Source organism: Schistocerca nitens, chromosome 1, assembly GCF_023898315.1.
Source record: "Schistocerca nitens isolate TAMUIC-IGC-003100 chromosome 1, iqSchNite1.1, whole genome shotgun sequence".
NCBI lineage: Eukaryota > Metazoa > Arthropoda > Insecta > Orthoptera > Acrididae > Schistocerca > Schistocerca nitens.
In genome coordinates, this window is record NC_064614.1 from 250,345,880 (window position 1) to 250,359,037 (window position 13,158).

The following is a 13,158-nucleotide window of genomic DNA, read 5'->3' on the forward strand; positions in this document are numbered from 1 at the left end:
CATTTACATACCTTCATATCTTCTGTTGTAAAAGATGCTCATTCTACGCTGACCTCATGCACAAGATGTCAAGTGGATAAAAACAGCACATTATAAAAGGTCTGTCATCGCTAAAATACAGGGTGAGTAAAATTAAACTTTCAAACCGCTGTAGAAATAACACCGCCGGCCGCTGTAGCCGAGCGGTTCAAGGCGCTTCAGTCCGGAACCGCGCGACTGCTACGGTCTCTGATAATATTGCATTGCAATTTGACGTCATTCTGACTACTGGTGTTATTTCTACAGAGTTTCGAAAGTTTAACCGTAATTATAATCAACCTGTACTTAAAAACATAAAGCACCTTGTGCAACAGTTGCTCATAGTTGCTTGTTGCATCATACAAACTTGGTACACAATAGAACAACTGTTTACATATCCTGGACGTATTCTAAACAGTGAAAATCCTCTTTAAATGGCGTATAACATACAACTGACAGGTATTATTGCCAAGATAACCTTTTAATAGTGTATGACAGCCACTAGATGGCTCTCGCATGGGAACCATGTAACATATAGCAAATAATTCTCTTTTCATGTTTAAACTTAATTACTTTAGTGAGTGATCTTTAAGAATAAAAAGATTACAAAATTGTACTTTACCAAGAAGTGAAGCATGTATTTAATTCTCCCTAAAAACCCCGTTTACAGGTTCTTATTACTGCATGCATAATAGGAAAATTAAGGTATTTATTCTTCTGTAGTTTATTATTCTGGTATTGTCGTGATGGGAAATTTATTACTGAGTAAATACCTCAATTTTCCTATCAAGCATGCAGTAATAAGAATGTGTAAAGGGGATTTTGCGAATTAAATATTTTTTCCAGTTCTTAGTAAAGTACGGTCTTATAATCTTTCTATTCTTAAAGATCGCTCACTAAAGTAATTAATTGTAAATATGAAAAGAGAATTATTTGTGATACGTTACATGGTTCCGATGTGAGAGCCATCAAGTGGCTGTCAAGCTATTAAAATTTTATCTTTGCAATAATACCTTGCAGTTTACCTTATGCGCCATTCACAGTGCATATGCACTGTTTTGTATACGTCCAGCATATGTAAACAGTCGTTCTATTTTTCTACCGTGTTTGCATGGTGCAACAAGCAACTGTGGGCAATATGAATACGGACGCAGCCTGTTGCACAAGCTGCTTTATGTTTTTAAATATTTTAGCGACGACAGACTTTTATAATGTGCTGTTTTTATCCACTTGACATCTTGTGCTTGAGGTCAGAGTAAAATGAACGTTTTACAACAAAAGATATTAAGATATATAAACGTACACGGCCACATCAGGTTTTCATAATACCAGCCTAAAGTGTTTATATCATCAAACGTTATATGTTAACTTATGAGACATATTCTAAGGCCGGCCACTGTGGATGAGTGGTTCTAGGCGCTTCAGTTCGGAACCGCGCTGCTGCTACGGTCGCAGGTTCGAATCCAACCTCGGGCATGGATGTGTATGATGTCCTTAGGTTAAGTTAGGTTTACGTAGTTCTAAGTCTAGGGGATGACGATCTCAGTTGTTGAGTCACCTAGTGCTTAGAGCCATTTCAACATTTGAACATATTCCAAGTATAAGCACTTTCTTACACACCTGAAGATGACAGTATGGTCTGTTGAAACCGATTGTCTTAAGTAAAAAAACTATTTTATGCTGACTTGTCTGCTGAACGGTTTTTAACAAAGCAATATTATTTGTTGCTCAGAAACGTATAATAAGTATATGTTGTGTGTATTCCAGAACCTCCTGTAGACAGCTCTTTATACACCTGGACATACTGCTATGTTTCGCAGTACATCTCCTCCCTTGCGAAGTTTGTTGTCGACACTCAATAATAGTTTGAAAATAATAGGAACATTCATGAACAAAATACTAGAAGGAGAGATGACTAAACATTATACAGGGTGATCCTTATTAACGTTTAAAAACACCCGAAGCAATCTAGACGGCGCTGCAACAATTAATTTAATATAAGACACATGTCGCCGCAAATGTCTGGAAATACCCCAAAAGTGGATGATAAATGTTGAAACTGTGACGTCACCACCTCGCCACATGTGCAGCAGTTGGGAGTTGTCGATCCTACAGTTCCCGGTAGGGGGTTGTGCTACACATCGCTACACAATGGTGCAAATTTCGATCACCTTTTGTCAATGTGATGGGTTTTAAACGCAAGAAAACGCAGGTTATTTACTGATAACGACGAATCAGTTGCCTGCGACGCGATACGATAGGTTTTCGTCGTTCAAAATGGTTCAAACGGCTCTGAGCACTATGGCACTTAACATCTATGGTCATCAGTCCCCTAGAACTTAGAACTACTTAAAACTAACTAACCTAAGGACATCACACAACACCCAGTCATCACGAGGCAGAGAAAATCCCTGATCCTGCAGGGAATCGAACCCGGGAACCCAGGCGCGGGAAGCGAGAACGCTACCGCACGACCACGAGCTGCGGACGTTTTCGTCGTACTGTACTTTGCAGTAAACTAGCGGAGACCGCGAAAGCGGTAAACAAAATAATAAATTTTACCGCAGTGTAAACACCTAATTGTCTAACACAATGAAAAGATACTGCCTGCCAGACGCAATACTTGGACATAGAGCCCCAGTCGCTCAAGACGCGATCGTAGGCCCGGAGCCACACCGACATGACATTTCATTGGATTTAGGACGATCAGGTGCGACAGAGCGATGGGGTCAACTGCTGCACGTGTCGCGATGTACGTCATCTGCCGACATCCCATGTTCAACATTCGTCATCCATTTTTGGGGTATTTCCGCGCATTTGCAGCCGCATTTGTCTGTCATTAAATTAGTTGACTCAGCGTCGTCCAAGTCACTTCAGAGATTTTTAAACGTTAATAAGAAGCACCTTGTATATCTCTTCGACCTGGTGTGGCACACAAAGGCGTGAGGTATTCCGCTTTAAATCTTTGACCACTATCAATCTATGTAAAGAATTTAATAGATTACAAAATTTCTTCAAACATGAACTGAAACACTGTGTGTGTGTAAGCCTTTCCTACCCAAACCATGAAAAACTGAGAGCCGGCCGAAGTGGCCGTGCGGTTAAAGGCGCTGCAGTCTGAAACCGCAAGACCGCTACGGTCGCAGGTTCGAATCCTGCCTCGGGCATGGATGTTTGTGATGTCCTTAGGTTAGTTAGGTTTAACTAGTTCTAAGTTCTAGGGGACTAATGACCTCAGCAGTTGAGTCCCATAGTGCTCAGAGCCATTTGCACCATTTTGAAAAACTGAGCTAAAGTCTTTAATATTTGGGAAGAATTTTACCAAAACAACTAAAAATAGAGTAAGCAATACAAAATAAAGAAATATGTTCGAAACAAAAGTGCAGTATATATTCATCGTAGCTGATCGCGTTATTTACTTATTGCATTAGTAACATCAGTTTACATTTCCTAAAACAATACCACACCCGATTATAAACGTCATAACACTTACAATGTCATTTAATGTCAGTCCTCGTAAACTTTTATGACGAAATTAACAACACACTGGTACTTTTTTCCCTGTCATCTTTGGGCAGAGATGCTGAGCTGTCACAGCCGCAAAGAGTATCCTGTGCTTCTGCAGAGTTGAAAAGACATGTCGACAGGATTTCAGTGTACCGATTCATCTCCAAGCTGGTTTACGACTCTAAGAAGGGGTTAAGAGAGGGGCATAGAGAGAGTGAACAAGTTAAGCATGGAGCACTACATGCACGTGAAAAAAATGTGTAAAAAGAAAATTAAAAAAAACTTAAGAAATGTTGTATATTGCCATATTTTCAGATGTACTACGACATTCCATAATGACTCGTTTTATGTCATATCGAGAGGTCACAACTACCAGGTGTACCGGTATGAAATGAGCGTTAATATACAAATGTATCGATAGGGAACATTTGTTGTGAATGAGGTTTAATTTTTTTTTGTTCGGTTGGTATGACATCTGTCAAAGATATTTAGTATACATCAAGTCATGGAACAAACAACATCATATGTTTTCATCGTGTTAACAATGTCGAATTTTGTACCAGAAAGTGATGATCTGCGGAAAGCATTAATTTTTTGTTTTCATTTGAAAAAAAGTGCTGCAGAGTCGCATCGAATGCTTGTCGAGGCATATGGTGATCATGCTCTATCAGAAGCAGCACGCAAAAGATTGTTTCAACGGTTCAGAAATAATGATTTTGATGTAAGAAATGAAGAACGTGGAAGACCACCAAAAAAGTTCGAAGACGCCGAATTGCAAGCAATATTGGATGAAGATGATACTTTGAGTCAGAAGCAAATGGAAGCAATGCTAAATGTTGCACAACAAACAATTTCTGACCGTTTGAAAGCTATGGGAAAGATCCAAAAGTGTGGAAAATGGGTGCCACATGAATTGAATGAAAGACAGATGGAAAACCGAAAAACCATTTGTCAAATTTTGCTTCAAAGACATGAAAGAAAATCAATTTGGCATCGACTTGTTACTGGCGATGAAAAATGGATTTATTTTAACAATCCTAAACGGGAAAAATCATGGGTTAATCCGGGACAACCATCATCATCGACTGCAAAACCTGATCGATTCGGCAAGAAGACAATGCTCTGTGTTTGGTGGGATCAGAAAGGTGTGGTGTATCATGAGCTTCTAAAACTCTGTGAAACTGTGAATATTAATCGCTACAGTCAACAAATGATCAATCTGAACTATGCATTGATCGAAAAAACACCAGAATGGGCCAGAAGACATGGCAAAGTAATTTTTTTACACGACAATGCATCTGTACACAAAGCAAAACTGGTTCAGGATACAATTAAAACATTTGGCTGGGAGCTGCTACTCCACCCGCCGTATTCCCAGACTTGGCCCCTTCCGACAACCATTTGTTTTCATCAATGGGACACGCATTGGCTGAGGAACACTTCGATTCCTACGAAGAAGTCGAAAATTGGGTGTCTGATTGGTTTGCTTCAAAAGACGAATATTTCTATTGGAGTGGAGTCCACAAACTGCCAGAAAGATGGTCAAAATGTGTAGAAAGCAATGGTGAGTACTTTGAATAAAATGTTTTTACTTTTCAATTCAAAATTAGTGTTTCATTTTCACAAAAAAAACCGCTTATTTCATACCGGTACACCTGGTATGATCCACGGAATACGTAATTAACTAAAGGTAATGGGAATAACCGCAATGTGGCTGACGGTTTCGGCTGCAGGTGGCCCTGGGTTTGGTGCCCGCTATGGCGGCGAGGGGCGACGGCCGCGTGCTGGCCGTCTGCAGAGAGGGCTGCCCTGGGGACGCGCCGTCCGTGCACAGCGTCGCCACCAACGGTGAGTAGGCGCCAGCACACGCTACACCCTCCATACCTGGATCATAATCACGAACTGATTGACAGCTAGCTGCTTACACGACAGCTGCCATAGCAACGACCAACCAGAGCAAGGTTTTGTTACACTTTCTGTCCTGCGCACAGTTGTCACATCGCTCTGCTGCACCAACTGCTGGTTACCAGTCAACCGCAAACGATAACTGAATCGTATATTTTTGAAGGAGCTTAAGGAAATCGAAACAGATCTGTGGGAAATTGAGAAGAACTGTTTAAGTTGTACAGTAACTTTACGTAGTCGTTATTATTGGTAACGTTACGCTATGTGGTACACTATGTGATCAAAAGTATCAGGACACCTGGCTGAAAATTACTTACAAGTTCGTGGCGCCCTCCGTCGATAATGCTGGAATTCAATACGGTGTTGGCCCACCCTTAGCCTTGATGACAGCTACCACTCTCGCAGGCATACGTTCAATCAGGTGTTGGAAGGTTTCTTCGAGAATGGCAGCCCATTCTTCACGGAGTGCTGCACTGAGGAGAGGTATCCATGTCGATCGATGAGGCCTGGCACATTTCAAAGGTGTTCTATAAGATTCAGGTCAGGACTCTGTGAAGGCCAGTCCGTTACAGTGATGTTATTGTCGTGTAACCACTCCGCCACAGAACGTGCATTATGAACAGGTGCTCGATCATGTTGAAAGATGCAATCGCCATCCCCCAATTGCTCTTCAACATTGGAAGCGAGAAGGTGCTTAAAACATCAATGTAGGCCTGTGCTATGATAGTACGACGCAAACCAACAAGAGGTGCAAGCCCCCTCCATGAAAAACACGACCACACCATAACACCACCGCCTGCGAATTTTACTGTTGGCACACGCTGGCAGATGACGTCCACCGGGCATTCTCCAAACCCACACCATCCCATCGGATCGCCACATTGTGTACAGTGATTCGTCACTCCACACAGCGTTTTCCACTGTTCAATCGTCCCATGTCAACGCTCCTTATACCAAGCGAGGCGTCGTTTGTCATTTACTGGCGTGATGTGTGGATTAAGAGCAGCCGCTCGACCATGAAATCCAAGTTTTCTCCCCTACCGCCTAACTGTCTTAGTACTTGTTGTAACCTGTTGTGACCGCGACCGTTCCGGTCTCGGGGTGGCCCAGAAAGCGCGGCGGGACCAAACGGACGGAAAGGAAGGACACGAAACAACAACGGCGATGGAGAGAGACGTTACGACGACAACACGCAAGAAGCAACGGAGTGAAAGAGACAATCAAACGAATCCAAGACGTCCACTACTAATGAAAACAAAGAACGATAAACGCGCTGTCTGTTGTCGAAGCGATGTGTTGAGACACAGGCAACGATTAGACTCGCTGGCTGAGCGAGAGGCAGGCGCTTAAATACTCTATCGGGGGCGCCGCTATTGGCCGCTGGAACCATGTGTTCCACAGTGGCGCCCTCACACTAAATGCGGGCCAGAACGCGCGCGCCGCCACAGCTTACGGCGCGATGATGCAGAGACCTCTAGGGATCTTCGACGTCCATGACGTCTGACGGGGATTCAAATTCCGCGGCGCGCGGTGCCAGAGTACTCTCAGTGGATCGTGATGCAGTTTGGGATTCCTGTGTGATGGTGTGCATAGATGTCTGCCCATTATGCATTATGACCTTCTTTAACTGTTGGCGATCTCTGTCAGTCAAGAGACGAGGTCGGCCTGCACGCTTTTATGCTGTACGTGTCCTTTCACGTTTCCACTTCACTATCACATCGGAAACGGTGGACCTAGGGATGTTTAAGAGTGTGAAAATCTCGCATGCAGACGTATGACACAAGTGGTACCCAATCACATGACCACGTCCGAAGTCCGTGAGTTCCGCGGAGCGCCCCATTCTGCTCTCTTACGATGTCTAATGACTACTGAGGTCGCTGATATGGAGTACCTGGCAGTAGGTGGCAGCACAATGCACCTAATACGAAAAACGTATGTTTTGGGGGGTTTCCGGATACTTTTGATCACATAGTGCAAGTATTTAAAGTGACAGTCAAACAATCCTGTTCTGGACTGAGCAATTGTCTGAGAATAGACAAAGTTACATGTATTTTCGTAGTATATCTTTTATATAATCGTTTATGAATGAGCAGGCTTCATTTGGACTTTCCTTGCTTTCACCATTATGGTCGATGTGTACAATACTTGTATCAGTCTTTACATTATATATGGAAAACATACTGACAGTAAGTAATCTTAGATAAAACTCATCTCGCATTGCAATTTTTGGTAGGAGTACATCTGCATGAAGTCGAAAGACAAAGAAAGAATGTGGTCTACTAATTTTTCAGCTTCTAATTCTTATGTTGAGAAGTGTAAAATTTTCTGCTGCTCTTCCGGTTATGAAGAAGAAAAAGAAGAAGAAGAAGAAGAAAAATATGTCACAGATCCACCCTTCGCTGCTTCATTCAGTCGAGGAGACTTAAACTGAACATGTAATTCCTCGCCGGACGGTCTAAGGCGCAGCAGTCATGGACTGTGAGCCTGGTCCCGGCGGAGGTTCGAGTCCTCCCTCGGGCATGGGTGTGTGTGTGTTTGTCCTGAGGATAATTTAAAAATGGTTCAAATGGCCCTGAGCACTATGGGACTCAACTACTGTGGCCATAAGTCCCCTAGAAATTAGAACTACTTAAACCTAATCAACCTAAGGACAGCACACAACACCCAGCGAGGATAATTTAAGTTAAGTAGAGTGTAAGCTTATGGACTGATGACCTTAGCAGTTAAGTCCCATAAGATTTCACACACATTTGAACATTTTTTGTAATTACTCAAAGCGTGCAACTAATATCTACTTGCTGCCTTCCAGTTTAAACAACTGCATCACATACTGAGGCGACAAAAGGCATGGGATATCTCCTAACATCGTGTCGGATCTCATTTTACCCGACAAAAATAGTTGAAATGGCTCTGAGCACTATGGGACTTAACTTCTGAGGTCATCAGTCCCCTAGAACTTAAAACTACTTAAACCTAACTAACGTAAGGACATCACACACGTCCATGCCCGAGGCAGGATTCGAACCTGCAATCGTAGCGGTCGCGCTGTTCCAGATTGTAGTGCCAAGAGCCGCTCGGCCACACCGGCCGGCTTTTACCCGACATAGTGCAGCAACTCGGCGCGACATGGATTCAAGTCGTTCGACATCCACCGCAGAAATATTGAGTTATGCTGCCTCTACAGCAGTCCATAATTGCGAAAATGTTGCCGATGCGGTATGTTGTGCACGAACTGACCTGCCGATTATGTCCCATAAATGATCGATAGGATTCATGACGGGCGATCTGGATGCCCGAATCATTCGCTCTAACTGTCCAGAATGTTCTTCAAACCAGTCGCGACAGTTGTGTCCCGGTGACATGAGATCGTTATTTGGAAACATTGCCTGAAAATGATCTCCAAGTAACCGAACATCACCATTTCCAGTCAATGATCGGTCCAGCCGGACCAGAGGACCCAGTCTATTCCACGGAAACAGAGCGCACACCATTATGGAATCACCACTAGCTTTCACAATGTCTTATTGATGACTTGAGTCCACTGGATTCGTGGGGTCTGCGCCACACTCGAACCCTATCATCAGCTCTTACCAACTGAAATCGGGGCTCATCTGACTGTTGTTGTTGTTGTTGTGGTCTTCAGTCCTGAGACTGGTTTGATGCAGCTCTCCGTGCTACTCTATCCTGTGCAAGCTTCTTCATCTCCCAGTACCTACTGCAACCTACATCCTTCTGAATCTGCCTAGTGTATTGATCTCTTGGTCTCCCTCTACGATTTTTACCCTCCACGCTGCCCTCCAATGCTAAATTTGTGATCCCTTGATGCCTCAAAACATGTCCTACCAACCGATCCCTTCTTCTAGTCAAGTTGTGCCACAAACTTCTCTTCTCCCCAATCCTATTCAATACCTCCTCATTAGTTACGTGATCTACCCACCTTATCTTCAGCATTCTTCTGTAGCACCACATTTCGAAAGCGTCTATTCTCTTCTTGTCCAAACTGGTTATCGTCCATGTTTCACTTCCATACATGGCTACACTCCATACAAATACTTTCAGAAACGACATCCTGACACTTAAATCTATACTCGATGTTAACAAATTTCTCTTCTTCAGAAACGATTTCCTTGCCATTGCCAGTCTACATTTTATATCCTCTCTACTTCGACCATCATCAGTTATTTTACTCCCTAAATACAAAACTCCTTTACTACTTTAAGTGTCTCATTTCCTAATCTAATCCCCTCAGCATCACCCGATTTAATTTGACTACATTCATCTGACTAGGCCACTGTTTTCCAGTCGTCTAAGGTCCAACCGATATGGTCACGAGTCCAGGAGAGGCACTGCAGGTGTTGTCTTCCTGATAGCAGAGGCACTCGCGTCGGTCATCTGCTGTCATAACCCATTAACGCCAGATTTCGTCGCACTGTCAAATCGGATACGTTCTGCGTACCTCCCGCATTGCTTTCTGCGGTTATTTCTCGCAGTTCGCAGTGTTGCTTGTCTGTTATCACTGAAAACTGTACGCAAACGTTGCTGCTCTAGGTCAGTTGTGAGAGATAATACGTGAAATTTGTTACTTTTAGCACACTCTTGACACTGTTCCATGCGTCTAGCTCCAACAAACATTCCGCTTTCAGAGTCTGTTAACTCTCGTCGTGCGGCCGTAATCACGTCGGAAACCTTTTCGCATGAATCACCTCAGTACAAATGACAGCTTTGCCAATGTATTGTCCATTTATACCTTGTGTACGTGATACTACCGTCTAACCCATGACTTTTGTCAGCTCACTGTGTACGGTACTTGTATCAATCCTTATATTGTACATGGAAAACATATTTATAATAAATTGCCCTACATAAAACGCATCTTGCACTGCAGCTTTTGACAGGGAGACATCTGCATTAAATCGATAGACAAAGAAAGAATGTGGTCGTCTAATCTTCCTGCCTCCTAATTTTCATACTGAAAAGATGTTTAAGATATTCTGCTGCTCTTTGTTATGAATGAGAAGAAAAGAAGTAGAAGAAGAAGAAACTGCTTAGTCACAGTTCTGCGCCTAGCTGTATCATTTGACTGAAGAGACTTCAGTTGAATAAGTAACTCCTCACAGGCATAACTAGCATCTACTTGCAGCCTTTCAGCCAAAGCAAAAAAAAATGGCTATGAGCACTATGGGACTTAACATCTATGGTCATCAGTCCCCTAGAACTTAGAACTACTTAAACCTAACTAACCTAAGGACATCACACAACAGCCAGCCATCACGAGGCAGAGAAAATCCCTAACCCCGCCGGGAATCGAACCCGGGAACCCGGGCGTGGGAAGCGAGAACGCTACCGCACGACCACGAGATGCGGGCTCAGCCAAAGCAGTTGCAGCATATTGTTTGCTTGTGAACACTTCTGGTAGTGCCATCTAGAGCTGCAAGTCTGAGAGTAGAAAATATTAAATGATAAACAGCATCGTCACTGCTGCTATCTAAGTTCTATTTTCAAAGGAGCATGAGTCACGACTGTCACCTCTTTACTTTTGAATGGCACGCGTCATTGATTGAGGCTCGTATAAGAATTAAACTGTTATTCAAAACATTTTGGCAGATTAAAACTGTACTTCAGACTTGGACTCGAATGTGGAATTTCTCCGTTTCATGAGCAAGTGGTCCACCAACTGAGTTACCCGAGCACGACTCACAACCTCTCCTCACATCTGTACTTTTGCCAGTACATCTCCACCTTCCACTCTTCAAAGAAGTTTGCATCCCTAACTTACCCAGTCCTGCACACATTTTTAATCTGCCAAGAAGTTTCGTATCAGTGCACACCTCGCTGAAGAGTGAAAATTTCATTTTTGAAACAATCCCCCAGGTTGTGGCTAAGCATACTGCGCAAAATTCCTTTCTTCCAGAAGTACTAGTCCTGCAAGTTAGGTGGGACACCTGAGAAATGTGGCAAGTACAACCGTGAGGATAGGTTGTGAGTCGTGCTCGGGTAGTTCAGTTGGTAGAGCACTTGCACACGAAAGGGTAAGTTCACGGGTTCGAGTCCCAGTGTGGCACACAGTTTTAATTTGCCAGGAAGTTTCATTTTTATCACATTTTACTGATATTTTCATGTCATTTTAGTGATACTTTTAAGGTAGTTTTGGTCATTAAAATCTTAATCATGTGGTTACAGCTCCTTTTTCATATTTGTAAACTAAATTAATTCTCACTAGGGACAACTGATATTTTTAGAAACATCAAGAATCCGATATGTGAATATTTTAAAAAACTTCGCCGCAGAAACTATCGGTACATCGATGCATCGACGGAAGAAATATCGTCGTACCAGCCAAAATAGATCGGCTGCACTGTAAACATACTGCCAGTTTTAGAGTTGTATATTTAAGTACTGATTTATTATTAGACATTCTGTACATCAGCAAGCTAGCAGCCTGCATATCCCCCCACGCCAGAGCCAAGAATTGAAATGGAAACGTCCGCAGCTCGTGGTCGTGCGGTAGCGTTCTCGCTTCCCGCGCCCGGGTTCCCGGGTTCGATTCCCGGCGGGGTCAGGGATTTTCTCTGCCTCGTGACGACTGGGTGTTGTGTGCTGTCCTTAGGTTAGTTAGGTTTAAGTAGTTCTAAGTTCTAGGGGACTGATGACCATAGATGTTAAGTCCCATAGTGCTCAGAGCCGTTTGAAATGGAAACGATTCACGTTCACGCTTGGCAATAACCACTTTGCTAATAATGGTAACTGTAGAAGTGCACAATAAAAGGTGTCCGATGGGTCCGTGCTCGGTTTCGTAACATATCGCGTTTTCAGGACCACTTCATGTCGACGTCCCCGTTTTCTCATTTCAGCAAACGCCAGCGACCTAGCAGTTGTAATGTCAAAACTGCGTGGTGAAGTTAAACGTTGCAGTTTCTGTTGGTAGCACCGAGCGCCGATTACGTCAGCATTTCCCCTCGCACGTCTCTGCCCACCGCAAAGACCATTTAGATTTTTGTTCATTAGTTTCAGCAACCATTGTTGAAGAATGCCGATGTGAAGAAATAGCACACTAGTTGCGTTAAAAAATGTTTTGAACGCAAGTAGTGTGCTATTTCTTCACTGCGGCTATCTTGTTATTTCATTCACACCCCCTACCCAAGGGCAATCGGACTTCTTCTTTGCCTCATACAGTCAAAGAGAAAGAGACATGACGCCACGAAAGCTCAAAAAGTAGTAGGACTCATTCACACAGTGAAAGTAAAATTGTGTTCTCCTATAATTTCAAAAGAACAACTTCAAATATTTATCCAAAATCCCGAAAAAAATATAACATAAAATTAAATTATCGGCACTCGATTTTGGCATGTAGAAATCGGTATATCGACATACCGGCGAAAAAAACTCTCCCATAAATATTGATATGTCTTATATCGGTATCTTATCAACAGACCTAGTTGCTAACCGCGGCACTACGAAACAGGCCTTCAAAAATTTTGCCTCTCCCAATTGTAGTTTAACGAATGACGTTACTATAGTGTGCACTCATTCGGCGAACTATTTCCCGCGCTAAGAACTCTTTTTGATGCAAAATGATAATGCAGGCACGGGGTAAGATCGGAAGAACCTTACAGATCACGTAGACGCACTGAACAGTGCACCCAAGTTGTAGTGTTCCGTTCTTGATTGGAGACATTGTGTGTTCTATCCATCTTCTCACAGAATGCAGGTGTACTGTTCACGTAGCGA

At 43.0% G+C, this 13,158-nt stretch overlaps 1 protein-coding gene across 1 annotated transcript in view; it reads left to right on the forward strand.

The window, feature by feature from the left end:
- The window catches only part of LOC126241266 (uncharacterized), a 362,966-nt gene that overhangs the window by 325,729 nt on the left and 24,079 nt on the right, over positions 1 to 13,158 (forward strand). The window contains exon 5 of the mRNA XM_049947996.1: positions 5,259 to 5,373. Within this exon, the coding sequence (XP_049803953.1) occupies positions 5,259 to 5,373 (115 nt within the window). The remainder of the gene's footprint in view (positions 1 to 5,258; positions 5,374 to 13,158) is intronic.